General features: G+C 40.2%; 1 protein-coding gene across 2 annotated transcripts; it reads left to right on the top strand.

Moving 5' to 3' along the window:
- MOB1A (MOB kinase activator 1A) lies at positions 1-20,915 on the top strand. Of its 2 annotated transcripts, none has more exons than XM_037527659.2 (6): positions 1-156; positions 3,035-3,198; positions 8,910-9,003; positions 9,997-10,130; positions 14,956-15,119; positions 17,365-20,915. In XM_037527659.2, the coding sequence occupies exons 1-6, from the start codon at positions 143-145 to the stop codon at positions 17,440-17,442; spliced, it is 648 nt and encodes a 215-aa protein (XP_037383556.1). In that variant the 5' UTR covers positions 1-142; the 3' UTR covers positions 17,443-20,915. The 2 variants fall into 2 exon arrangements, with proteins under 2 accessions (XP_037383556.1, XP_037383555.1); XM_037527658.2 differs by having other exon boundaries at positions 3,032-3,198.
- Positions 20,916-26,010: the final 5,095 nt, after the last annotated feature.

Raw genomic sequence — 26,010 nt, 5'->3', positions numbered from 1 at the left:
GCGGCTGGGCACCCGGCTCGAGCAGCGGCGGCCCGGGCTTCCGCCTTCCGGGAGCTGAGGACCGTCCGCTCCCCTTCAGCTCCCGAGCGGGCGCCACTCCTGAGCGCGGGGCGCCAGCCGCCCTCCCCTCCCAGGACGGACGATGAGCTTCCTCTTGTGAGTGTGGCGGGGTCGAGGCGGGGCTGGGGCTGAGAGTTGGGGTCCGGGCGGGGGCGAGCGCGCGCCTCGGGCGAGGGCCCGCCCCGGGGGCGAGGTCGGGGTGGCCCGACCTGCTGCGCCCCGACTCGGGGCCTCGGGGGCGTCTGAGCCGTGAACCTACGCAGGCTGAGGGGAAGGTCGAGGTAGAGGAAACCGAGCGAGGAGGTGGGGTGTAGACAGGCCCCGGGGCCGGCAGCGCCTCCAAACTTTCCGCCCCAGCGCCCCCGGGGGCGGATCCCGGGGCCCTTCCGCAGGCTCTCGATGTCTTTCAAGTTTCTGGTAACGATCCTTGCTGACTTAGCTCTTACTCCACCGTGTGTCTAGTTGTGTTACGGTCGGTGTGAGTTACCCGCGAGGAGAAATCCCACCCCAGGAAAGCGTGAAGTGCCGCCGTTTGGGAAGCTGGAGTTCCGCTGCGGGCCTTGCAGCCGGGCGGTGCTCTGCAGTTCTGATTCAGCCCCCTTTGTAACTTTGCTTAATCCCGTGGCTTCTCGTAGCCTGCGTGAAATACTGTTTCAGAGCTAAGGCCTGGGCCCAAAGGCGGCTTGGATGGAACAGTCTGTAACTTCTTTGATGATTCTTAAACCCAGTAAGGTTTGAGCAGCTTTGCTCCAGCACTTTGTTCCCAGGTGTATCTACCTTGTATATATCGTGTGGTGGAATGTCTCCTCCTTTCGTTATACACATCACCCACGTACTTGACTTAAACAGTATCTAGTGTTTCATAACCAGAATTTACTTAGTTCCTTGGTGTGAGAAATTTGGATTCTTTCTAATATTTTGCTGTTACAATATAGGACTCCAAACAATATCCGAATCATTTTTTCTCTTTGAATTATCTTTTTTTTTTAAAGATGTATTTTTGCATAGAAGAACTGGGGTGTAGGCCAGAGGTGGGGTGGGGGGAGAGGATTCACCAGAGACAGAGTGGGGAGCAGAACAGGCAGAGCTACTGAAATACACTGCTGAGGGGAGCAGCGTGCGAGGCAGCAGAGGTCTGAGGTCTGCTGTGCCTTCTGTGGGTTAACTCCCTGGCGGGGATCTAACCTCAGGCGGCAGCGCTGTGAGCACTTGATAGCGCTGATACTTAACCCCTTGCGCCACCTGGGAGGCCTGTGATGTTGAGTATCTTTTTGTGTGCCTGTTGGCCATCTGTATATCTTCTTGAGACAGTTCCTTGTTTACTATATGTATCTTGTCATTCATTGCTTATTTCTAATTTAAAGGGCCATTTCTTTTAATTTAGTACTTCCCTATTAAATATAGGTTTTTGTAATTTCTTTTACTACTTTGCTCTTCAGAATAATCTGCTGCTGTACATTTGGCTTTCTCATTTATTTAATCATTTCAGATCTTTCCATGTAAACACATGTAGCTCTGGCTTGTTCTTCTTAATTACTGTACGGTATTTCATGATGCGGATGTATCATAGTCTATTCATTCCTCTACTGATAAGCTTTAGGACTGATCCCAGGTTTCTCAACACTTAAAATAATCTTAGGAAGTACATTCTTATTCATATCTGCAAGTGGAATGGATGGATTATGGAGGATTTCAGTTAATACTGTGATTATATGCCCCTTCCTAATAATTTCTACTTTCATCAATATTGTATGAAATGCTTATTTCTCTATGCCCTAGCCCATACTTAATGTAATTATTTTTAACTTCTGACACAGATTAAGGAAAAATAAATCTTAATTTAATCGAGCAACTTTTTTAGATGTTCATTAGTCATTGTGTTTTTCTTTCAATATTGCCCGATCTCCTTAGCCCCTTTTTCTAAAAGGTTACTTACCTTTTTCTTAGTGATTATAGAAGCCTTTTATTATACAGTTAGGTCTTCGTAATAAACATTGTAGTCTTTTTCTGTTGTTGTCGCTTCGTTAGAGAAGTTTTAATTGTTCTGATTAGAAATCTGCTAGTATTTTCTCAGTTTTCTGTTGTGTTAGGAACGCCTGCCTTATGGGTGACGTGAGAGGGGAAACAAAAAAAACATTTTTCCTCAATAACTAGTTGTCATTTATTTATTTATACAAGAACTGGGGTACAGGCCAGAGGTGCGGAAGGGTGAGAGGATGCACTTCAAAAGGTTCATGTTACTTTTGTGGTTTGCTTTGATGGCATAACAAGTATTTTGACATAGAAAGCTGGATTTTTGTGCTTTGTTAACTTTAGGACTGTCTCCCTCCCAACACCATTTTCTGTAGGTAGAAATTGAGGCTAAAAAGAGGCTTGGTTTCTTAGGCAGTCACAAAGTTAGTGGCAGATCAGGGGCTACTAGGATCCAGGGTTTTTCCCTTTTGGTTAAAGTGCCCTTTCTATTATACTGGACTGCTGCTTGAAGCATAGAAAAATTGCCTTCTGTGTATGTGCAGTTGTGCTGCTAAAATCCAGTTTCTGTGGGAGGAAACAAAGTTAAAGCATCCTTATCTTGTGATCATTACTGCGCCCCCCCCATACTGTTACTTTTTTTTTTTTTAAGGGGTACAGGCCAGTGGTGTGAGGGTGAGAGGATTCACTAGAGACAGAGTGGGAAGTAGAACAGACAGAGCTACTGAAATAACACTGCTGAGGGTAGCAGCTGGTGAGACAGGAGAGGTCTGCTGCACCATGTGGGTCACCTCCCTGGCTCGGGATAGAACTCCTGCTGCTGTGGCTATGGATTGCTTCATAGTACTGAGACTTAACGCCTAGCACCACCAGGGAGGCCCCACTGGTACTTTTCAAAGAATAGTTTTTAATTTATTCTCAGAACTATTTATCCACCTAAAATGATGCCATTCTGCCTCCAATCCTAAGATATAATATACTTTTACTTTTAACCTAACAGCAGCAGCCGCTCTTCCAAAACATTCAAACCAAAGAAGAATATCCCTGAAGGGTCTCATCAGTATGAACTCTTGAAACATGCAGAAGCAACTTTAGGAAGTGGGAATCTGAGACAGGCTGTTATGTTGCCAGAGGGAGAGGACCTCAATGAATGGATTGCTGTTAACAGTAAGTTTTTTAATAACTTTCAACTTTGATTGTTTATAGGAACATTTTTGCTAAAGTCTTTTTTTAAATTTTTCTTTATAATATATTATTTGTAAACTAAACTAGAAGTACAAATACATACAAAACTTGGTTCTCTTCGGAGTTCTTGGTAGTAGTTTGTCTGGTTGACGGACACGTGAGGAGAAATGGTAAGTGCTTTGGGGTAATTTCTGAGGAGAATGGTATGAATTGTTGAGTAAAGTGAAATAATAGATTAATAAGTGCAAGAATTCTACCTGTGCATACCATCACTTTGTAGGGCATTTATATTCACAGTTGTGCTCCAAATGTCAACACCTATTGTCTACATACTTAGAAAATAAAAGTCAGTTGCAGTTGGTATGATCAGTCACTCGATTGTTGTGACTTTGGAGTAGTCTGAAGGAAATTTGAAAAATTTCAAAGGGAAGGGACCCATGATCTGAAAAGTCACTCTGAATTTGAGACATGTAAGATTTGAATACTAGAATCTGGGCTTCTGAGATGAGATCAATTCTGGATGATAAGGTTTAAATCTTTTAGGAATTTCACCTGTTCCAGAAATTTAAAGTTTTTAATAGAATTTTTCTAGAATACAGAAATAGTCAAAGTAGTTCAACAAATTTCTAGGTATCCATTATCTAGTTTTTTTTTTTTTTTTAATAGAGGCATGTTTTTTATTTATTTATTATATTTGTTTGTTTGTTTTTGTTTATACATGCACTGGGTACAGTCAGAAGCGCGGGAGGGTGAGAGAATTCACCAGAGCCAGAGTGGGGAGCAGAGCAGGCAGAAGGACTGAAGTACACTGCTGAGGGGAGCAGCGGGTGGCAGGAGAGGTCTGCGCGCCATGTGGGATCCTCCTCCGGTGGCCGGGGAGCAGCCGGGGATCGAACCGGCACCGGGGAGGCCCCTCCATTATCTAGTTTTAACAGTTAACCCTTTACGCTTTCTGTATCTACCTTGATTATTTTGAAGTGAATCCCATACATACTGTTTCATTTATAAATATTTCATTATCTTTGGGAACTCCATTTTAAAGATAATGTTAATATCTACCACCATTCCTTTATTTTATCAAATGTCAGTGTTTACAGTGTTTTCCTGATGTCTTATAAATGTTCCTTTTTTTTAAGATTTATTTTTTATTTATACAATAGCTGGGGTACAGGCCAGAGGTGTGGGGGGCGAGAGGATTCATCAGAGACAGAGTGGGGAACAGAACAGACAGACGGACTGAAAGCACTGCTGAGGGGAGCAGCAGGCGAGACAGGAGAGGTCTGCTGCACCATGTGGGAATCTCCCTGGCCGGCCAGGAATGGAACCCGCACTGCAGAGGCTGCAGACAGCTGCACAGCGCTGCGCTCAACCTGCTGTGCCACCAGGGAGGCCCAAATGTTCCTTTTTTTAAAAAAAAAAAAATTGGTTTTAAGTCAGGACCCAATAAGGCCTGAACATGTTTCTTGAATCTCTTAATCTTAGAGTTCCCATCCTTCCAGTCTTTTTCTCTTAATTATTTTTTGTTGTTGAGGAAACAGTTCATTTGTTTTCACAGCACAAATTACCATGTCTTGTTCTTCCTTTTATTTTCTGTGAACATCAGATCTAGAGCAGCCCTTTCCAATAGAACTTTTTTTTAAGATTTATTTATGGGCCTCCCCGGTGGCACAGCGGTTGAGCGCTGGGTTGCGAAGCTGCCCGTAGCCTCCGCAGCGCTGGTTCGATCCCTGGCCACTGGGCGAGGGTCCCACATGGCGTGCAGACCCCTCCTGCCGCCCGCTGCTCCCCTCAGCAGTGTACTTCATCAGTCTGTCTGCTCTGCTCTCCCCTCTGGCTCTGGTGAATTCTCTCACCCTCCCGTGCTTCTGACTGTACCCAGTGCTTGTAAATCTTTAAAAAGAAAAAAGATTTATTTATTTATGCATACAAGAACTGAGGTATAGGCCAGAGATGCGGGGCATGAGAGGATTCACCAGAGACAGAGTGGGGAACAGAACAGGCAGATTGACCGAAATACACTGCTGAGGGGAGCAGTGGGCGAATCCAAGAGGTCTACTGCGCTATGTGGGTTGCTCGCTGGCCGGCTGGGGATCCAACTGGGCTGGGGATCCAACTCGTGCTGCAGAGGCTGCGGATTGTTTCATAGAGTGGTGCTTAACCCCTTGCGCCACCAGTAAGGCCCCCAATAGAACTTTTCCGAGAGGATATCAGTGTTTAGTATCTGCACTGCAGCCAGTTAGCACTTGATATGTGCCTTGTGTGACTGGAATGGAAAATTTTTTTAAATTTTATTTATGTATTTATTTATTTTTAAGATTTATTTATTTATTTATACAAGCACTGGGTACAGTCAGAAGCATGGGAGGGTGAGAGAATTCACCCTGACGAAGTAGTGACGAAGTACACTGCTGAGGGGAGCAGCGGGCGAGACAGGAGAGGTCTGCTGCGCCATGTGGGACCCTTGCCTGTGGCCGGGGATCAAACGGGTGCTGCAGAGGCTGCAGGCAGCTTCACAGCCCAGCGCTCGACTGCTGTGCCACCCTGGAGACCCTGGAATGGAATTTTTAATTTAATTTAGTTTTAATTGTAAGTAGCCATTTGTGGCTACCATGTTAGCATAGCTTTTGTGTTTCAGATTAAACTTGAGTGTAATTTTTGTAAGACTACCTTGTAGGTTGTAGATATACTAAATGTAGATTTTCATAGAGGCTAGTTGTCTTTATGTGGTATTAATTGACAATTAAGAATCATTGCGGGGCCTCCCTCGTGGCGCAAGGGGTTAAGCACCGCACTGTGAAGCAATCCACAGCTTCTGTAGCACGAGTTCGATCCCTGGCTGCCAGAGAGCAACTCACATAGTGCAGCAGACCTCTCCTGTCTTGCCCGCTGCTCCCCTCAGCAGTGTATTTCATTCCATCTGCCTGTTCTGCTCCCCACTCTGTCTCTGGTAAATCCTCTCATGCCCTGCATCTCTGGCCTGTACCCCAGCTCTTGTATGCATAAATAAATAAATCTTAAAAAAATCATTGCCTTGGTCAACACTGTCATAATGTGCACTACAAATGTAATTAAAAAATTTTTTTTAACTCATTAAAAAGTTATATTTAATCACTAAGAGAAAAAAAAACAAGGTATAGAACTATTTAATGTTATCTTTGTGTAAGACATGATAAATAAACTTGAGGGGAGGGAGTTGGAATGGTTGGAATTTAGATTTTTCACTATAGGGTTTTTTTGTGTCTCTTGATTTGTGAGCCATGTAAGTAGTATATATTAAAAAAATTCTGTTTTTTAAATTTTTCATGTTTGTTTAATTTATTTTTATTTTCTTACATCATTGTTCATTTTTGTACGAAATGTGATTTCTCCCCTCAGTTCTCCTACTATATATCACCTATGATCCATAACTGTAGTCACTTGTGCTCTTCCCTTCCCAGTCTTGACCCCTTGTGCTCCCCAAAAATACATTTTTAGCCTCATTTGAGTTTTTTTCATTCTGAAGGCCTCTGTTCACCTTCTTCAGCTAAATTATTCTTTGAAACTTACTTCTTTAGATCATGTCTTCCAACCTTTTGGTCTTGCAGGGGTCTCTTTATTCTTTTAAAATTTATTGAGAACCCCCAAGAGCGTTTAATTTTGTAGGTTAAATTTAGTGATACTTACACTGTGTTAGGAATTAAAAATGAGAAAATTTAAATACTTATTTTTAAATTTGTCTAAAAAAGCAATAAATCTATTATCTGTTAACACAAATGTTTTTATGAAAAATAACTTCAAAATCAATTTTAGTGAGAAATATGGCATTATTTTATGTGTTTGCAAATTTTACTTAATGTTTGGATTAATAGGAGATACTTGGATTCTCATAGCTGCTTCTGCATTTAGTCTGTTGTGGTGTCACATATCCTGTGTTTATTACGGGAAAAAAGACTGAAAGGAGACACACTAAAACATTAACCCTATCACAGCTTGACTTAACATTATGGATGGTGAAGTGTTCTGTTTCTCCTTCAGTATTTCTTGAAACTTAATTACGGTAAAATAAAGTTTAATCCAGAATTGGTATAATTACATCTAAATGGTGTTGCTTAAGTTAGCATGAATAAGCACAAGAAGAAAAAAAATCAAATATTAAAAAGGTGCCTCTGGACAAATCTGTGCCTCCTGAATGAATGAGAATAGAAAGAGCAATCAAAAAGGCGTGACCTCACAGATCCCTCTGAAATAGGGAATCCCTGGACCATATTTACTTGCTTTTTAAGAAACTTGAAAAAGCCCTAGTTGATTTTTATTTTTATTCATTTATTTTGTAAAGATGTATTTATTTATGCAAACAAGAACTGGGATGTAAGCCAGAGGGGTAGGGGTGAGAGGATTCACCAGAGAGAGTGGGGAACAGAACAGGCAGATCTACTGAAATACACTGCTGAGGGGCGAGATAGGAGAGGTCTGCTGCATCATGTGGGTCAGCTCCCTGACCGGCTGGGGATAAAACTCGTGCTGCAGTGGCTGGCAATAGCTTGTTAGTGCTGTGCTTAACCCCTGGGCCACCAGGGAGGCTCCCTAGTTGATTTTTAGATATTGCTTTGGATGAGGAACTAAGACTTGTTAGGTTCTCTTTGTACAGAGTAATGTTTCACCAAATTAAGTACATCCTCTTCCTGTTTCTTCCAGATCTAGCTGAAGCTCATTTAAGATGTACTTCCTGACTGCTTCAACTGGTCAAGATGTAGCCTTTTCTTAAATTTCTAGCACTTTTTGTTAGCCTTTAGATCCTATCTTAATTTGTTATATTATTCATATCATTCAGTTTTGTCCATCTGTTAACTGGAGATCCCACACTGAACATTATCTCATGTCCTTTTCATTTTCTTAGTATGCATTAGGCCCTCAGATTTTTATGATGAATTAGTTTTTTTTTTAATTTTTTTTTAATAGAGGCATGTTTTTATTTATTTATTTGTTTTGTTTTGTTTGTTTTGTTTATACATGCACTGGGTACAGTCAGAAGCGTGGGAGGGTGAGAGAATTCACCAGAGCCAGAGCGGGGAGCAGAGCAGGCAGAAGGACCGAAGTACACTGCTGAGGGGAGCAGCGGGCGGCAGGAGAGGTCTGCGTGCCATGTGGGACCCTCCTCTGGTGGCCGGGGAGCAGCCAGGGATCGAACTGGCGCCGCAGAGGTCGCGGGCAGCTTCACAACCCAGCGCTGAACCACTGCGCCACCGGGGAGGCCCATGAATTAGTTTTTTAAATGCCTGTTGATACACCTATTACCTAGAAATGTTCTGTAGCTTTTGTTTCCTAACACAAATGGTACTGTGGTCCATTTTGATAAGAAGCAATGGATATTTATATTCCCTTGGATGTAATAAAATTGTATATTCTAAAAGTATAATGGTCACCATTTAGTAGAACTATCTCTAATACTTTATTTTCCTACTGTTTTATGCTGGTTAAAAGCTTAGTACATTAAAACTGAATATATCTTAAAAGTTAACTTTACTTGGGTTTCACAACTTAAAAGAGCATTTACAGTATATTTGAACTGTTGAATCTCCCAGGGATTTAGCCAAGAACTTGAATACATGGTCCATTTTGTTTTAACCAAGAAGTCTGATGTTTTGTTGAATTTTGCATAGAATTTTTTTTTTCCGCATAGAATTTTTAACACAATTCTGCTACTTTCTTTTCAGCTGTGGATTTTTTCAACCAGATCAACATGTTATATGGAACTATTACAGAATTCTGCACTGAAGCAAGCTGTTCAGTCATGTCTGCAGGTCCAAGGTATTACATACCCCTGTAAAGTAGATGTTTGAGTTATTGAAAAAGCTAGTCATTAATTGATACATGTTAAATCATTAAGACTTTGTTTTTCCTGTGCCCACTTAAGTAAAAGCAGTTCAGTGTTAACAAGTACTTGAATTCTTACCTATAAGCTTTTCGTTACTAGTTCATACTTTGGTGTGTAATATTTAGTGTTTTGATATTATAATTGCATTGTAATATGTATGAATGCTTAGTTGTGAGAGTAAAAAATTTGAGTTAGGTTTATCTTAAATTGCAAAAGTTCACTATTTTCAGTTGTATTAACGTTTATGGTTCTGTTTCTAGTTTACAAATGAATTTCTTGGAAGTGTTTACTTGACCTTTATGAAGGTCCATATTGAGTTTGTAGTCCTATTTTTATTACATTATTTTAGGAGGAATGTCTTTATCTTGCGATGTTTTATTCCTCAAACTTCCTTAAAAGAAATTAAGATAAATAGGAGAATTAAGCTTGTTTATGGATTACACAGTGAAGTTTTATATAAGTTTTGTTAGTCATTCTAGCTCAGCAAAAATTAGGGAGAGAAAGATGGCATGCCTAAGAGTGTTTCTTTAATACCCCTTCCACAAAACAGGGTTTTATAACCATGACTGTTGGTGATAACTTGATGAACAAAGATCTCAGAATGTAGTGGATCAATCAGTCTTTAATCCAGCCCTCAACACGCTCTGCCTAACAGGAATGCAGTTCCTTTATCTCCCAAGGCTGTGCTAAAAACTTACAAGCTGGCATTGCCTGCTGTCATATTATCTTCCTTTTCTCTTCCAATTATAACAATCACATTGCAGAATACTTCTCAAGGGAACTCTTAAGTAATCTTCAGTAAGACTTTCGGTAATTTACTTAAGGTAAATGCAACATCTGTTGACAAAATGTAGACCACTTTGGTTACAAGTTTCACTTTTGTTTTACTTTTGAAAATACGCTCAGCAAAATCTTTTTCTCTCCAGGTATGAATATCATTGGGCAGATGGTACTAATATTAAAAAGCCAATCAAATGTTCTGCACCGAAATACATTGACTATTTGATGACTTGGGTTCAGGATCAACTTGATGATGAAACTCTTTTTCCATCTAAGATTGGTGAGTTATTATAGAACTGTTTTTCTTTTAAAATGATAAATGTGTTGTAATTCTTTAATGCTGTTACTGGAAAAAAGAGACTGCCAAATTCCTTTCCAAAAAAATCTGTGTATTATCTAAAATCTAAATGAGTATTCCTCTAGGTGTGTTTGTATCATGTCTGTTTTTTCATCAGTGCTAGTTATTACTCATTTTTTAATTCTATTTTGAGTAAATAAATTGGTTTTAATGTACATTTTAAAAATATTGATGAGGGCCTCCCTGGTGGCCTGTCGATTAAGTCTTAGTACTATCACTGCAACAGCTTGAGTTTCATCCCCAAACCACATACAGCTCAGCAGACCTCTCCTGTCTCACCTGCTGTTCCCCTTACCAGAATATTTCAGTAAATCCACCAGCTCTGCTCCCCATTCTGTCACTGGTGAATCCTCTCACACACACCCCCCTCCGCCCCGCATCTCTGGCTGACACCCCAGTTCTTCTGTGCAAAAAAATAAAAATATTAATGAGATTGAGCATTTTTTTGGTTTATTGATCATTGTGTTTTCTGTTTATAGTATTTATATTATATTAACTCTTTGTCATAGATAGATGTTATATGTATTTTTCCCCAGGTTGTATTACTTTGTTCGGGAAGTGTTTTTGCTGTATATAACTTATTTTGTCCTATTACTCTTTTCTTTTATGACTTGTGGATTTTAATTAGTAATTAGAAAGGTTTTCTCTAAGATTATAACAATACTTGTCCATGTTTTTCATTAGTACTTTTGTTTTCACATTTAAATTGTTCTGTCAGAAATTTTTTTCTGAACACTCCTTTTTGTCCAAATATGCTAGCCAGTTTGTCCAGGACTATTATCCAAATACATGTGTCTTTTCTGCCCTCATTATCATGTATATACCAAATTGCTACATATTTTGGAGTGTTAATCTCTCTATTTACTACTGTAGAAGTTCTACACTGTTTTAAATACCATGGCCATACGGCTTTAAACATCTTGTAGGTCTAGTCTCTCTTCCTTGCTCGTCTTTTTTCAGAATTATTCACAGCTATTCTGGCATAGTTGTTCTTCCAAAGAATTTAGAATCATTTTGTCAAGATAAAAAACTTTGTGAGATTTTGATTATGATTTCATTCAATTTATAGATAATGTAGGGATTCTTGTTCTCTTGACAATATTGAATCTTTTCAAGAACAGGGTGTATTTTTCATTTATTGATCTTTCATTATTTACTCTTGTAGAATTTGCCATTTAACTCTGTGCTGACCCTTCAAGTTTTTGAAGTTCATTACTAGGCATTTAATCTTGTATATTGATACCTTGTTTCCAATTGGTTATTGTTTAGTATGTAGAAAATTGGTGATTTTTATCTAAATGTTATAACTGACCACCAGATTTTAAGTGGTTCTGTTTTAGGTTGGGTTTCTCAAGTTTTTAAAGTATATAATCACATGTTAAAATATTAGCTTTGTGTCTTCTTTTCTTATATGTGTATTTCTTGTATAACTGAAATAATTTTACCAACTACTTCCAGAGCAGTGCTGGTGATGGCAGATATACTTGTCCCCCCCCCTTTTTTTTTTTTGAAGATTTATTTATTTATGCATACAAGAGCTGGGGTACAGGCCAGAGATGCAGGGTTGAGAGGATTCACCAGAGACAGAATGGGGAACAGAAAAGGCAGACTGACTGAAACACACTGCTGAGGGGAGCAGCAGGCGGGACAGGAGAGATCTGCTGCGCCATGCTCCCTCGCCAGCCCTGGGGATTGAACTCGAGCTTCAAAGGCTGTGGATCGCTTCATAGTGCTGTGCTTAACCCCTTGTGCCACCAGGGAGGTCTTATACTTGTTTCCTTTTATGTGAGCATTTCTAGTATTTCACTATTAAGCTGGAATCTTGCCTTTGGTTTAAAGTGTGAATTTTTAAAAATCAGATATGTTTGTAGAGTTTTATTAGATTCTTTTTCAGTATCTATTAATGACTATAAGGTTTTCTCTATTTTTTTTTTCTTAATGTTCTGTCGGGAGAGTAGTTTTTATTTGCTGATATTTTAAGATTTTGACATCAGCAGTATTCATGGATGAGATCAATTTTAGGGTGCCTTCTGAACAGCATATTATTGGATCCTGTTTGGGCTGCCATAACAAAAATACCAGAAGTTGGATTGATTATAAACAATACAAATTTATTTCTCACAGTTGTGAAGGCTGGAAGTCTAAGATCAGGGGGCTTACATGGTTGAATTGTGGTGAAGACCTAGTTTTAGCTTATAAAATTGCTGCCCTCTCTAGTCCTCTGATTCAAGAAGAGGCCACCAGCTTTCCCAGGCAGCGCTCTTCCCAGTTGAGCTCTGCCGTTGTGATCTAATAACCTCTCAAAAGCTCCACCTCCTTCCTCATGCCATGACCTAAGGGTTTAGGTTTTCAACATATGAATTTGGGAATTGGGGGAGTACACAAAATATTCAGACGATTGCAGGTTAGGAATTTGAGTCCAGTTTTTGCTCTTTCAGGAGCAAAGTTTATATCATGTTGTTATACTTGGTCTGTTTGCTGTTCGTCAGCTTTTCCATTCTGTTATTAAAATCTTAAATTCCCTTCCTCACAGACTCTATTGTATATTGATGATGCTTGAATGTTACTGTTAAAATCAGTTTGGCAAGTGCATAGATTTAAAAAAATCACTTACATTTCTTTATTCATTAAAATCTGCCTCTTGTGAAAGATAAATAATACTGTCTACTTTTATTCTCTTCCTTCAGCTTTCCATTCTGTAATAATCCATCCTAATGTTCTGGCATCCTTTCCTCTCTCATTAAGCTATTATCTACATCTTATTTATGCCAGTTCTTTACTCTTACTAAACAACAACTTCTATTCATTTTTTTAATTAATATATCTAAGTTTTTGCTTTTCCCTTTTTAAAGCATGTTGCCCATTTGTAAATTCTAAGAGAACAGTGGTTTGATTTTTAAAAATCTAACTTTTTAATGCACAAGTACAAGACCCAACCAGAAAACCATCTTCATAAAGTTGCAGAATAGGGGCCTCCCTGGTGGTGCAGGCAGTTGAGCGCTGCACTCTGAAGCTGTCTGCAGCCTTTGCAGCACAGGTTCAATCCCTGCCAGCCAGTGAGAATCCCACATGGCGCGGCAGACCTCTCCTGTCTCACCTGCTGATCCCCTCAGTAGTATATTTTGTCAGTCTGCCTGTTCTATTCCCTACTCTGTCTCCGGTGAATCCTCTCACCCTCCCACGCATCTGGCCTGTACCCCAGCTCTTGTATAAAAATAAAAAAATCTTAAAAAAAAATAAATAAGGGCCTCCCCTGGTGGCGCAGCAGTTGAGCGCTGTGCTGCGAAGCTGCCCGCAGCCTCTGCAGTGCCAATTAGATCCCTGGCTGCCCGCGAGGGTCCCACATGGCATGCAGATCTCTCCTGCTGCCCGCTGCTCTCCTCAGCAGTGTATTTCGTCAGTCTGCCTGCTCTGTTCCCCGCTCTGGTGAATTCTTTCACCCTCCCGTGCTTCTGCCTGTACCCAGTGCTTGTATAAATAAATAAATAAATCTTTAAAAAAATAAAATTTCTTTAAAAAATAAATAAAAAAAGTTACAGAATAATATTTGCAAAGGCAGGTTGACTAAAATGGGGGTTGGAGAAGTCCATAAAAGTCAAATTACAGGAGAAAAACATACTAAACTTCCAACTATCAAGGACTGGTTGAGAAGTAAGTTAACAAAAACAAAATGTAGGGAAGGGAAAGTGTTTTGGCCTTTCCCCCCACCAAAATATTAAAGAAAATGAAGTGTTTCAAGTATAGTGGTGTGAAACAAATCTTGAAGGTAAACTAGGTTACTTGGGTTGCAGAAGCCTTATGTCTTCATTTACTGTACTTATTATCAATTGTATCGTCTTTCTCACATATCTGTTGTCTAAGACACTTTGATATTGTTAACCAGAATTCTCAGGAATGTAACCAGTTGCATCCCCATCAGCATTGGTTGGAGAGAGATCACAAACCCTCTCGCAAGTCTTTTGTAAGGAGGTGTTTATTTTCTTTGAAAAATAGTGAGATGTCCACCTTCCCTTCTTCAGGAAGTATACCCCCTTCTTGGATTACAATAAATAAAAATAGCACTTAAAAATTGTAAGTTGAGTATTCACAGTTTAAGAAAGAAAACTGGTTTTTGAAAGTAATCCAGAAGATTGGCCACTTTTTCCTCCTAACAATAGAGGATAACGTCTATCCTACCCTTCCCCCCCCCCCTTTTTTTTTGCTTAGGAGTTTGTTGAGAGTATGTGTGAGAGAGTGAGAGAGAAGTGGTTGTTTTGAGTTACAAATTACAAAAAGCAAGTTTTCTATTTGTAATCAAAATAATTTTTGCATATAATCTTAACTGGACACTTTCCAGTGTTAATAACTAAAATTATGTTTAACTTTGGTTCAGCAGCATCTTGTAACTTAATACCTGTGCCTTCTGTTGTAAGGCTATCAAAAAAGGATGGTATGTGGGCCTCCTCTGGTGGTGCAGCGGTTGAGCGCTGGGCTGCGAGGCTGCCCGCGCCACTGTAGCTCCGGTTCGTTCCCCCGCCGCCGGCGAGGGTCCCACAAAAAAAAAAAAAAAAGGATGGTATGTGAAGCTATCTCATATATTTAGGTTTGAAATTTTTTTTTCCTTTGCCTTTTTAAAAAAATGTATGAACATGGTTCCCTATTCGTGACAGTGAGATTTTGTGTGTGTGAGTTGCTCATGGTAGGGTCTATAAACTTCTCTTATATTCAGTTAGATAAAGGACTAATCAGTATATGTGTTTGATTGCAGGTGTCCCGTTTCCCAAAAACTTCATGTCTGTGGCGAAGACCATTCTAAAACGTCTCTTCAGGGTGTATGCCCATATTTATCATCAGCACTTTGATTCTGTAATGCAACTTCAAGAGGAGGCCCACCTCAACACCTCCTTTAAGCACTTTATTTTTTTTGTTCAGGTAAGTTGAACTGTGTTTTTCTGTCCTTTGACTTGGATTTATTTGGATTGGCTTAACTTTAATAAAGAGCAATTATTAAAAAAGCAGTATCTTATTTATAGACATAGAGCTAAGTAAAAGTAGGCTCTTTTCTCTTTGCCACGTTGTTTATTTTAATGATGTGTTTAGCAACATAGAAAGCATAACCACCATTTTGGGCCTTCTGCTTCTGCTTGCCCCAGATGTGTCTGGTTAGGATATGGCAAGGAGCACCAAAAACCTAGGAAAAGCCTATTCATACCCTTCTGTTCTGTTGCCAACTGCAAATATGGGGAAAAAAAAAATATTTGCAGTTGGCTTTGTTTCATGAAATGTCTATGCCTAGAAAAGAAACTAGAAAGAACTTGTCTGCTATCTTGGGTAGAGTTGTCGGATATCCCACAACAGGTCAAATTTTAGGAAGCTGGCAGCTAGTAACTTCAAAAAACCTCCCTTTTCCATCCCAGTATGGCCTGTTGCCTTTAGTTGGAATTGAAACTTTAAGAAAAATCAAAATACCTCACATTTTTTGAAAAAGATATCAAGGAATTGGGACTCCTTCATGTCTAAGTTTAGATTTACATAGTTTCAGGTAATTTCTATATAAATTAGACGTGCAATTTTTTTTTTAAGATTTTTTTTTTATTTATGTATACAAGATTGGGGGCGGGGGCTCCCTGGTGGCACAAGTGCTGTTAAGCACAGCACTGTGATGCTGTCCGCAGCATCTGCAGCATGAGTTCTATCCCCAGCTGTCCAGGGAGCTACCCACATAGCGCAGCAGACCTCTCCTGTTTGCCTGCTGCTCCCCTCAGCAGTGTATTTCAGTCTGCATGTTCTGTGCCCCACTCTCTGGTGAATCCTCCCACCCCCACACCTCTGGTCTGTACCCCAGTTTTTGTATGCATCAATAAATCTTTAAAAAAAGAATTGGGGTATAGGCAGTAGGTGTGGGGGTGAGAAGATTCACTAGAGACAGAATGACAACTGAACAGGAAGATCTACTGAAATACACTGCTGAGGGGAGCAGCAAGCCAAACAGAAGAGGTCTGCTGTGCCATGTGGGTTAGCTCCCTGGCTGGGGAACGAACTCATACCTCATATGGCAGAGGCTGACAATACCTTGAAAGCACTGAGACATTAACCCCTGTACCACCAGGGAGGCCCGACATGTACAATTTTTACTTTAATATTTTATACTGGATCATGTCGATACAGTTGCTTATTAAGTTCCCTATTTTTTTTTTTTTTTTTTTTTTTTTTTATTTTTTTTTTTTTTAATAGAGGCATGTTTTTATTTATTTATTTGTTTTGTTTGTTTGTTTTGTTTATACATGCACTGGGTACAGTCAGAAGCGCGGGAGGGTGAAAGAATTCACCAGAGCCAGAGTAGGGAGCAGACCAGGCAGAAGGACTGAAGTACACTGCTGAGGGGAGCAGCGGGCGGCAGGAGAGGTCTGCGCGCCATGTGGGACCCTCCTCTGGTGGCCGGGGAGCAGCCGGGGATCGAACCGGCGCCACAGAGGCCGCGGGCAGCTTCGCAACCCAGCGCTCTACCGCTGCGCCACCTGGGAGGCCCCCCTATTTTTTTTTTTTAAAGGGAATAAAAAGTACGTTGTTTTTGTATTTCATTCAGTCTGCCTGTTCTGTTCCCCACTCTGTCTCTGGTGAATCCTCTCGCTCCCCACACGTCTGGCCTGTACCCCAGTTCTGGTATGCATAAATAAATACATCCTTTAAAAAAAAAATTACAGGGCCTCCCCGGTGGTGCAGCGGTGGAGCGCCGGGTTGCGAAGCTGCCCGCAGCCTCTGCAGCGCCGGTTCGATCCCCGGTTGCTCCCTGGCCACCAGAGGAGGGTCCCACATGGCGCGCAGACCTCTCCTGCCGCCCGCTGCTCCCCTCAGCATTGTGCTTCAGTCCTTCTGCCTGCTCTGCTCCCCGCTCTGGCTCTGGTGAATTCTCTCACCCTCCCGCGCTTCTGACTGTACCCAGTGCTTGTCTAAATAAATAAATAAATATAAATAAATCTAAAAAAAAAAAAGTTCTTATAAAAAAAAAAAAATAAAAATAAAAAAAAAATTACACTATTTTAAAGTGTTCACAGAGATCATTTCATCATTCTTTTGTGTTTCAGCAAACTAGGGTTATTAACCCTTCTGTAAATGGCATTTATAAAAATTTAAATTTTAGACTCATTTACAAATTTTACTCTTCTTCTCTTTTTAGGAGTTTAATCTGATTGATAGGCGTGAGTTGGCACCTCTTCAGGAATTAATTGAGAAGCTTGGATCGAAAGACAGATAAACGGTTTCTTCTAGAACACAGTTCTCCTCTTGCTTCATGTACTGCTAAAACTATCTCATTACTCTCTGTTATAGACTAGTGATACAAACTTTACAGAAACAGGATTAAAAAAGACACCGGTTGTGTGTACTGATAAAATTGTCTCAAAGGTAGGTTGGCCTGCTGCCTTCATAGTGAGAAATTAAGGACACAACTGAATCTGAGATACTGTATCACCACTCCTGTTACTTTCAGAGTCATGTTTGGTTGTAATAAGTGATGTCTAACCTGTAGCTTGTCAGTTTACTTATTATTCATTTACTGAAAGAAATGATTTATTCTGTTTCAGATGGCAGTAATAATGGATGTTAAAAATTTCCACCAGTAAGTTATTAACAAGTTTCCAGAACAAATTTCTTAGTAACATAATCAGATCAGCTTTACTCAGTTTTATACAGATAATAGGTATTTTTAAATTTCCTTAAGATTTAGAACATTTGTGTCACTTTGAATAACTTTTTAGTTTCAAGTTTGGACAGTAGTGTTTTTATAGATGAGGTTATATGTATACTTTTTCAAAATCTGTGACTGCAGTTTAAATCATCTTCTGTTACGTGATATGGGATTAACCAAGGTTATTTTTAAATAACTTCATTTTTCAAATCTGTTTTTTTATTCACATTTGTACATTTTTAGGAGTGTGTGCTCATACAATTTTTAAAAAGCATCTACAGGTGTTCTTGTAGGTTTTTATTTTGACTGCTTCATTCAAATTAATTTTATTATGTAGTTGTGACTGAAAAAAAATAAACTTCCCCCAAATTATGATAAATTTAGGTTTCAAAGCCACTATTTCCATACACATTGTTTTTCAGAGGCCTTGAAATTCTTGATAGGCGAATGGAAGAAGGTACTGAGTATTTGATTATTTTGTCTTGGGTTTCCTTTTTAAAAAAAAATGTTTTTATTGTGACTTGAGACTAGTAGTATAGAATGCACAAACTTTATCCCAGTAAGGATAAAACCTAAGAAAAACCACAATAAAAACCTTGAAGGTGTACACATTTTATAGCATAGCTAAGAGAAGTGTGTCACCTGTTTGTGTGTGTGTGTGTGTGTGTATGTGTGTGTTTGTGTAATTAGGGACAATAAGTAAAAATTAAGTCCAAAATAGGGGTTGTATCCTGGTTTGTTTTTGTATGAAAACTTGAAATTCTTCTATTTCTGTTGGGATCAAAAAAATCTTCCCCTTTACTAAAAATCTAATTTTCATTTGATTTCTAGGATTTAGTAAATCCTAGGTGACTGTTTAAAATGTATTGAGGCAAAGCTTTAAGTTCACCAGCATTCTGTGATTCAGTGCTGTCTTTTTTGCAAAGAACTCAAACATCCTAGATGACTCTGATCGGGTTAAATTTGATTTTTTTTTAAATTTATTTTTATTCTATTCGAGTATAATGAAAAGAATTTCTTAGAAATCCCATTTTTATAGTAACTGAATTTCAGTAAGTTCTGAAATATAGAGTTTTAAATTAAAAAAATTTCATCTGAGGCTGAAACAATACATCATTGTATGAGGGATTAAAGAGTGAGATTTAAAAAAAAAAAGGGAGATCACTTAGAAGAAAAAGCACTGTCTGAAGCATTCCACAGTCCATGTTTAAACTCATCCACAGGTCCTTGTCAGGTGTTCTCTGTGTTTATATTGATCATTTATCAACAAGAAACCAGGTGTCTAGATCCTACCTAAGATGTTATTGCCTCTCAACTTTTAAACCTTGTTGTTTTTTTTAAAATCTGAAAGGAATGAAATATTTCTCAACTAGGTTGTAGTTTTCATCATTTCCATTTAAGATATTTTTAAACAAGAATTCTCACTTTTCTCCATTTTTCTTCAGTGATAGAAATCCTCTCTTTTCATGACTTGATTCCAAAACAAACCAAAGATGCTCACATAGTAGTAGCACAGTAGTGAAAACACCTTATTAACAGGATTATTAAAAATTTTTATTGGTGATTTAAATGTCCTTTTTTTAAAAAAAAGGCATTCCCAGGTTCCCAAGTCAGTCTGGCTTAACCACAGTGCACCAGACATCAGTGTTAACACTTGTTTACATCCAAAGACAGGAGGAGAATTGGAGGAAGGAGAGAGAATGGGGAGAAGATGGCATCTTCCTGACTTGGCTGAAGGGCCATCCTTTGATAAGAGTTAGAAGAAATCAATCTGTCTTTGACTCTTCTCAGTTATTTTATCTCCCTGTGCTCAGCGTCTGCCTGTACCACAACAATCACTCCCTTGCCATCTCCTAATCAAAGGCCATCCCCTCTCAATGTCACCTTCTGTTCCTCACACCTCATTACACCCGTGGGGTGGAGTGTGCTTACTAAATTATGTAGTTAATCTTATGGTGCTTTAATTTCCAAGCCTTTAAAAAGCTTTTGGACAATGATTTACAGATTTTTGTTTAAATATTGAAGCTTGCTGTGTTGCAGATTTTGTGTTGACAGCCAGGTGTATCTTTTATTATTCAGGTTGTGAATAAAGTTGATTTTTCAGGGCTGTCAACTAACAAATTATTTCATCTTAGATTGGAGGACCCTTAGCTCATGTAGTTGCCTACCTGGGAAATGTAAATCCATAGTCATCGTGACTTTGATGACAGCAAAAGGAGTTTTCCTTGTAGTGTAGAGGCAAGAACAATCGTGGTGGTGATGTTAACTTTTGCAGACATTGTTGAGGTTTCCTGATGATACTGTTTGCTTTCTCACTGTGCAGTGAGATTATACTAGAAGTGGAGGTTCTCAACATACCATCGTTACCTCAGAAGCATACACCAGTCAGACCCAAAGATATCCTAGACATTTGTTTCTGAGCAGCCCCGTTCTGGTGCTGGAGTTAACCCTGCCTGATTGTGGGAGATTGTCTCCTGTCTGCAGGACCCTGGCCGGAGAAATGCAAGCTGTGATGCCAAACACCGAGCTACCTTTAAGAGGGGCATTTTCTCCCGGTAACAGTTCATTACTGGGTCTTGGTTTTAGAGTATAGAGTTCTGGCAAAAAGAAAAAATAGTAGCTCTTCAGTCTTCCTATCTTTCGAATCAGATTTTGATATTTCAGATTATAAAAGGCTTTTGGGGGTGAGATCATATGGGATAGCAGTTATTTTATTGAATGAGTTTTCTTACCAGATTCTATTACAAACAGGTGTTCTGTGTCCAAGTGGATCACCAATGTGCTATAGATTTATTATAGAACAACAGTCTGGTTTTGGTCTATGTTAAGAATAGTTTGATAAGTTAGATCTTAGTTACCCTCTGAAATATTTTTAAATGTCTTTACATGCAAATTTATGTTGTATTTTTAAACCTTTAGGGGCTTTATCTATTTTTCTAAGTCAGTTAACTGTACTTTAAAAAAAAGTATTTTGTATCTACTTTTGTAACTGCCATCAGAATAAAATATATTGAAAGAAAGAAATGAATGATGAAAGTATGTGTCTCAACTCATTTTTCAAATTTGGAGACTTGAGGGTTTTGCAGATTCTTTTTTTTTTTAAAGATTATTTATGCATGCAAGAATGGGGGTACAGGCCAAAGGTGCGGTCGGTGAGAGGATCCATCAGAGACAGAGTGAGGAACAGAACAGGCAGATTGCGGAGAGCACCTAGCTAGAGGAGGAGGTCTGCTGCGCCATGTGGGTTGCACCATGGGTGGCCAGGGATCAACTTTTGCTGCAGAGGATGTGGATTGCTTCATAGTGCGTAGCTTAACCCCTTGTGCCACCAGGGAGGCCCCTGGTTTTGCAGATTCTATGGATTTTTGAATAGAGCTTAAACTTGGAAGATGATTTTTGCTTATTAAGATACTTCCCTTCTCCCAAACAGCCACTTCTCATTTTTTAAAAAAAAAGATTTATTTATTTATTTATACATACAAGAACTGGGATACAGGCCAGAGATGGGGCAGGTGAGAGGATTCACCAGAGACAGAGTGGGGAGCAGAACAGGCAGACTGACATACATTGCTGAGGGGGGCAGCAGGTGCAACAGGAGAGGTCTGCTGTGCCATGTGAGTAGCTCATGCTGCAGAGGCTGCGAATAGCCTCACAGTGCTGTGCTTAACCCTTTGCACCACCAGGGAGGCCCTACTTTTCATTATTATAAGAGAAATAGAGTTATTCTTAGGTCCAAATTATAGATGCTTAATTTTAGGTGTACTCAAAATAGTGCAAAATTATTTTGACTTTTTTTGAGTAGAGTTAATAAAAATTGAACATGAACGTGGCTAAAATATGGGCTGACACCTATATTTTGTGTAAAATATGGTTAAGCTAGAAATTTCGGATTTTGCTTTGTTGCTTCAGTAACTTAAAATCTCTAACAAAAAATGTTAAAATTTCAAGGGTATATAATGACTAAGTCTTTGAAAGTACTTTATAAGAGTAGTAGGAAAACCTAAAAAACCTTTGGAAGGGCCAGAATTGTGCTGCACAAACAGAAAAAAATGTCTGCAGGATCCTGGCAGGAGAAATGCAAGCTGTGCCTTGGGCCTTCTCTAGCAAATAGCCCATTACTGTGGACACGGCAGCCTGCACTATTACTGCTGGCCACTAGATGTCAGTCCTGGCCTCAGAAAGTAGATAACAGGCAACTGACCTGCCCAGAATAAAAGATTTTACCTGGTGCCTTCTTTTGTGTGCCCTCCTAACCAGGAGCCTCTAGTTGGCAAGACCTAGGTCATACATTCCTGTCCTGACTTGAGAGCCTGAGAAAAAAGTTCTGAATTTTTTATTTGGAGCTTCACAGTTCACAGCAAACTATTTAAGACACTGGATGGTCCAAAAGCTTGGACAGGCTTTCTCTGAGCTTGTTCCTGTTCTAGGAAAGTATAAGGAGTTTTGGGTCTCCCTGGTGGTGCAGGTGTTAAAGTCTCAGCACTATCAAGATATCAGCAGCCACTGTGGCATGCCAGCCAGGGAACTAACCCACATGGCACAGCAGACCTCTCCTGCCTCTCCTGCTGCTCCCCTCAGCAGTGCATTTCAGTAGATCTGCCTGTTCTGCTCCCCACTCTGTTTCTGGTGAGTCCTCACCACCACTACCCCCACCTGTGGCCTATACCCTAGTTCTTGTATGCATAAATACAAATAAAATCTTTTTTAAAAAATACAAGGAGTTTTCACTAGAATGAGCACAATATTTAGCTCAGTTGATATTTTTTGTAGCAGATTTTGTGAAGGAGGTAGACTGTTGATACAGGTTGTGGCTAAGCTCCTTAATTTGTAGCTGACCAGTACTATAATATCCACTTTAGGGAAACCTGCCTGTTTTAGAGGAATCTTTTAGCAGGTTATCTCATTTAATCCTTAATAGCAACCTGGGAGGGGGTGGCAGCTGAGGTATGTTAGTAATTTTCTGTGTTAAGACAAAAGCTCAGACTTGAATTAACTAGTACACTAGAACGTAGTAAAGGAGGTCTCTTTGTGGGCTGTATTTCTAAAAATTCTGCGTGCTCAAGAGTGCCAGGTGCTTTATAAAATAAAATTATTGCAATTAGAGGTCATCCCAGTGAGGTAAGCAAGGAGTTTTATCCATAGATATCCTAAGGAGTCTACCAGTTAGATCTAAATACTGTGAGTATGAAAGCTGGGACTAGCCATGGACTCAAGTGAAGAGAAAGAAATGCAGAAAGAATAGACAGCCATTTCCTGGGACTAAAGGCATTACTTTTAAATTGTAAGTATTAACCTGGAAGTTCAGGTTGGTTGAGATTGTTCTGCATATCCTTTTCCAAAAGGGCTCAAATTCAAATGGAAACTAGAAGTGCTAAACCTGTCAGTGCTTTTCTTTTTTAAAGATTTATGCATACAAGAACTGGGGTACAGGCCAGAGGTGGGGGGGGGTGGGGGGGAGGGGTGAGAGGATTCAGAACAGAACGAAACAGGCAGACTCTATCAGTGCTTTTCAATAATCACAGTGCATGAACTTTTTTCTCATACCATGCTGGGCTGTTGACATAAATGACTAAAGCAAGATCCTGCTACTGGAGCTTAAGGACCAGTGGGAAAAACATACATATAATTTTATTTATTTTTTTTTTTTAATTTTTTTTTTTTTAATAGAGGCATGCTTTTTTATTTTATTTTATTTATTTGTTTGTTTGTTTTGTTTATACATGCACTGGGTACAGTCAGAAGCACATGGGAGGGTGAGAGAATTCACCAGAGCCAGAGCGGGGAGCAGAGCAGGCAGAAGGACCGAAGTACACTGCTGAGGGGAGCAGCGGGCGGCAGGAGAGGTTTGCGCGCCATGTGGGACCCTCCTCCAGTGGCAGGGGAGCAGCTGGGGATTGAACCGGCACTGCAGAGGCTGCGGGCAGCTTCGCAACCCAGCGCTCAACCGCTGCGCCACGGGGGAGGCCCATAATTTTAAAGGGTGATGCAATAAAAGGCATGCACAAGTTGTGGGCCATTAGCTTACAGTCAGAGGGGACTTCTTGGAGAAGACTTGAACTGCATTAAACAATGGGTGATTCATAACCAAACTTGCAGCCTAGCTTGTATAAGTAGATCAGTGTGCTGAAGGTTGCACTTCAGTTGGGCAGGTAAGTAAGGATTAGATTATACAGAATTTGGGAGTGGACCTCCCTAGTGGTGCAAGGGGTTAAGACACAACTATGAAGCTAGCCGCAGCCACTATACCACATATTCAATCCCCGGCCAGGGATCTACCTGCATGGCACAGCAGACCTCTCGACTTACCTGCTGCTCCCCTCAGCAGTGTATTTCAGTCAATCCGCCTGTTCTGTTGCCCACTCTGTCTCTGGTGAATCCTCTCACCCCCCCAACTCTGGCCTGTACCCCAGTTATTGTATATAAAAATCTAAAAAAAAAAAAAACTTGGGGGTCTGCCTGTAGGTGATGGGGAACCTGAAGCTTTTTAAGTTAGCAAATAATGGACAGGTTTTCTTTTCAGGTGGCTCTGCCAACTGGGGCTAAGGTAGGATACTAGGGCAGAGTTGACAGCTCAAAAAGAGTGAATGTGAACTCAAATTATGGGGCAGAGAAAGGTTGAAAAGCTAAAGTACTGATTATCAATTAAAGGAATTCTTCAAATACAAATCAGTGAGCATATAACATGGGTCTCGTGACAATCCAATTAAAATGGTGCTTATTCCTGTACTTCTAGTTTTTTTTTTTTAAAGATTTATTTATGCATGTAAGAAGTGGGGTGTAGACCAGAGGTGCGGGGGGTGCCGAGAGGATTCACCAGAGACAGAGTGGGGAGCAGAACAGGCAGATCTGAAATACACTGCTGAGGGGAGCAAAGGGCCAGACAGGAGAGGTCTGCTCTGTGTGTGTAGCTCCCTGGTAAGCTGGAATCGAACTCGTGCTGCAGTGGCTGGCGATAGCTTGATAGGGCTGTGTTTTTAATCCCTGTGCCACCAGAGAGGCCCCTAGTTTCAGTTTTCATTGGTTTTGCTCTCAGCTCTGCTTCTTTATCTGTTTCATTTCCAAAGAGGTGCTGCCCACATGGTTATAAAGATGGCCACCCGCAGCTCCAGGTTTTCTACCAATTTGGCAATCCAATTGCTAATGAAGATTATTTTTTTTTTTGGTCTGGTAGTCATTGATCACATTGATCTGGCTCAGATTATGTGACCCACACTAACCTACACTAATTCCTATGTCTAGTTGGCCGGACCTGAGTGTTTTGTTCTCTCCTAGAACTGGGGATGTCCTGTCTCTGCTGAACCGTGCCTGAGTTTGAGTAGCAAAGGGGTGGTTCACCACTGCACCACTGGAAAGTTGGCCATTTTAATTATATCATCAACATCTAAAAAGAAAAATTGAAGACAAGTTAGTTACCAACCATCATTTTAAATATATATATATAAATGAGAGAGAGGGCTAGAATGTGGAAGCAATATATATACACATTGAGGGCCAGAATGTGGAAATCAATACTGGAATGAAAGAGCTTATTTTTGCTGAGGACATTAAGGAACAAAGGTGACCAATATCTAACCAAGTGTAATGTTGATCATACTGACTGCACAGGCCAGAATGAAATAGCAAAAAGCTGGTAAAACCTACTGGGGTATACCAGACCACATGCTGCAAACAAAGAACAGCAGAGAGGGGAAGGGTTGAATTTTGGCCTTGATAGGTATTCTAGATGCAGGGCAGGTTTGCTGACAATTTTACATCTTCCACACCCCCGCGGGGTGTCAGCTTCCATAACATCCGCAGGACTCCAGGATCTACAGTTCCAGTCCACACTTCTGCTAGGCCGTGTTCTATGGGCAAATCCAAAGCCGTCAGCCCCCTCACCCCCAAAGCTAGCCCTCATCCTCCATCTCATTGTCCAAGCCAGACACTTGGGAGTCATCCTAGAAGCCTTATTCGCTCTCACCGGTCACTCCATTCCATTTACCTGGAACTGGCAAACTCCAAAGTATGTCAGCCACCTCCCATGATTGGTTTGGCTCCTCTGGTCCAGGACTGTTGCCTCAGATATCAGGTTTCCAATATTAGCCCCACTACAGTCCCTCCTCACGGGAGCCAGGGTGATCTTTCTAAAACTCAAAT

The sequence above is a fragment of the Talpa occidentalis genome, unplaced genomic scaffold (genome assembly GCF_014898055.3).
Source record: "Talpa occidentalis isolate TD23 unplaced genomic scaffold, MPIMG_talOcc4v2.1 talOcc4.5, whole genome shotgun sequence".
NCBI classification, from domain to species: Eukaryota; Metazoa; Chordata; class Mammalia; order Eulipotyphla; family Talpidae; genus Talpa; species Talpa occidentalis.
Note: the sequence above shows the minus strand (reverse complement) of the source record. Positions and strands in the feature narration are given on the sequence as shown.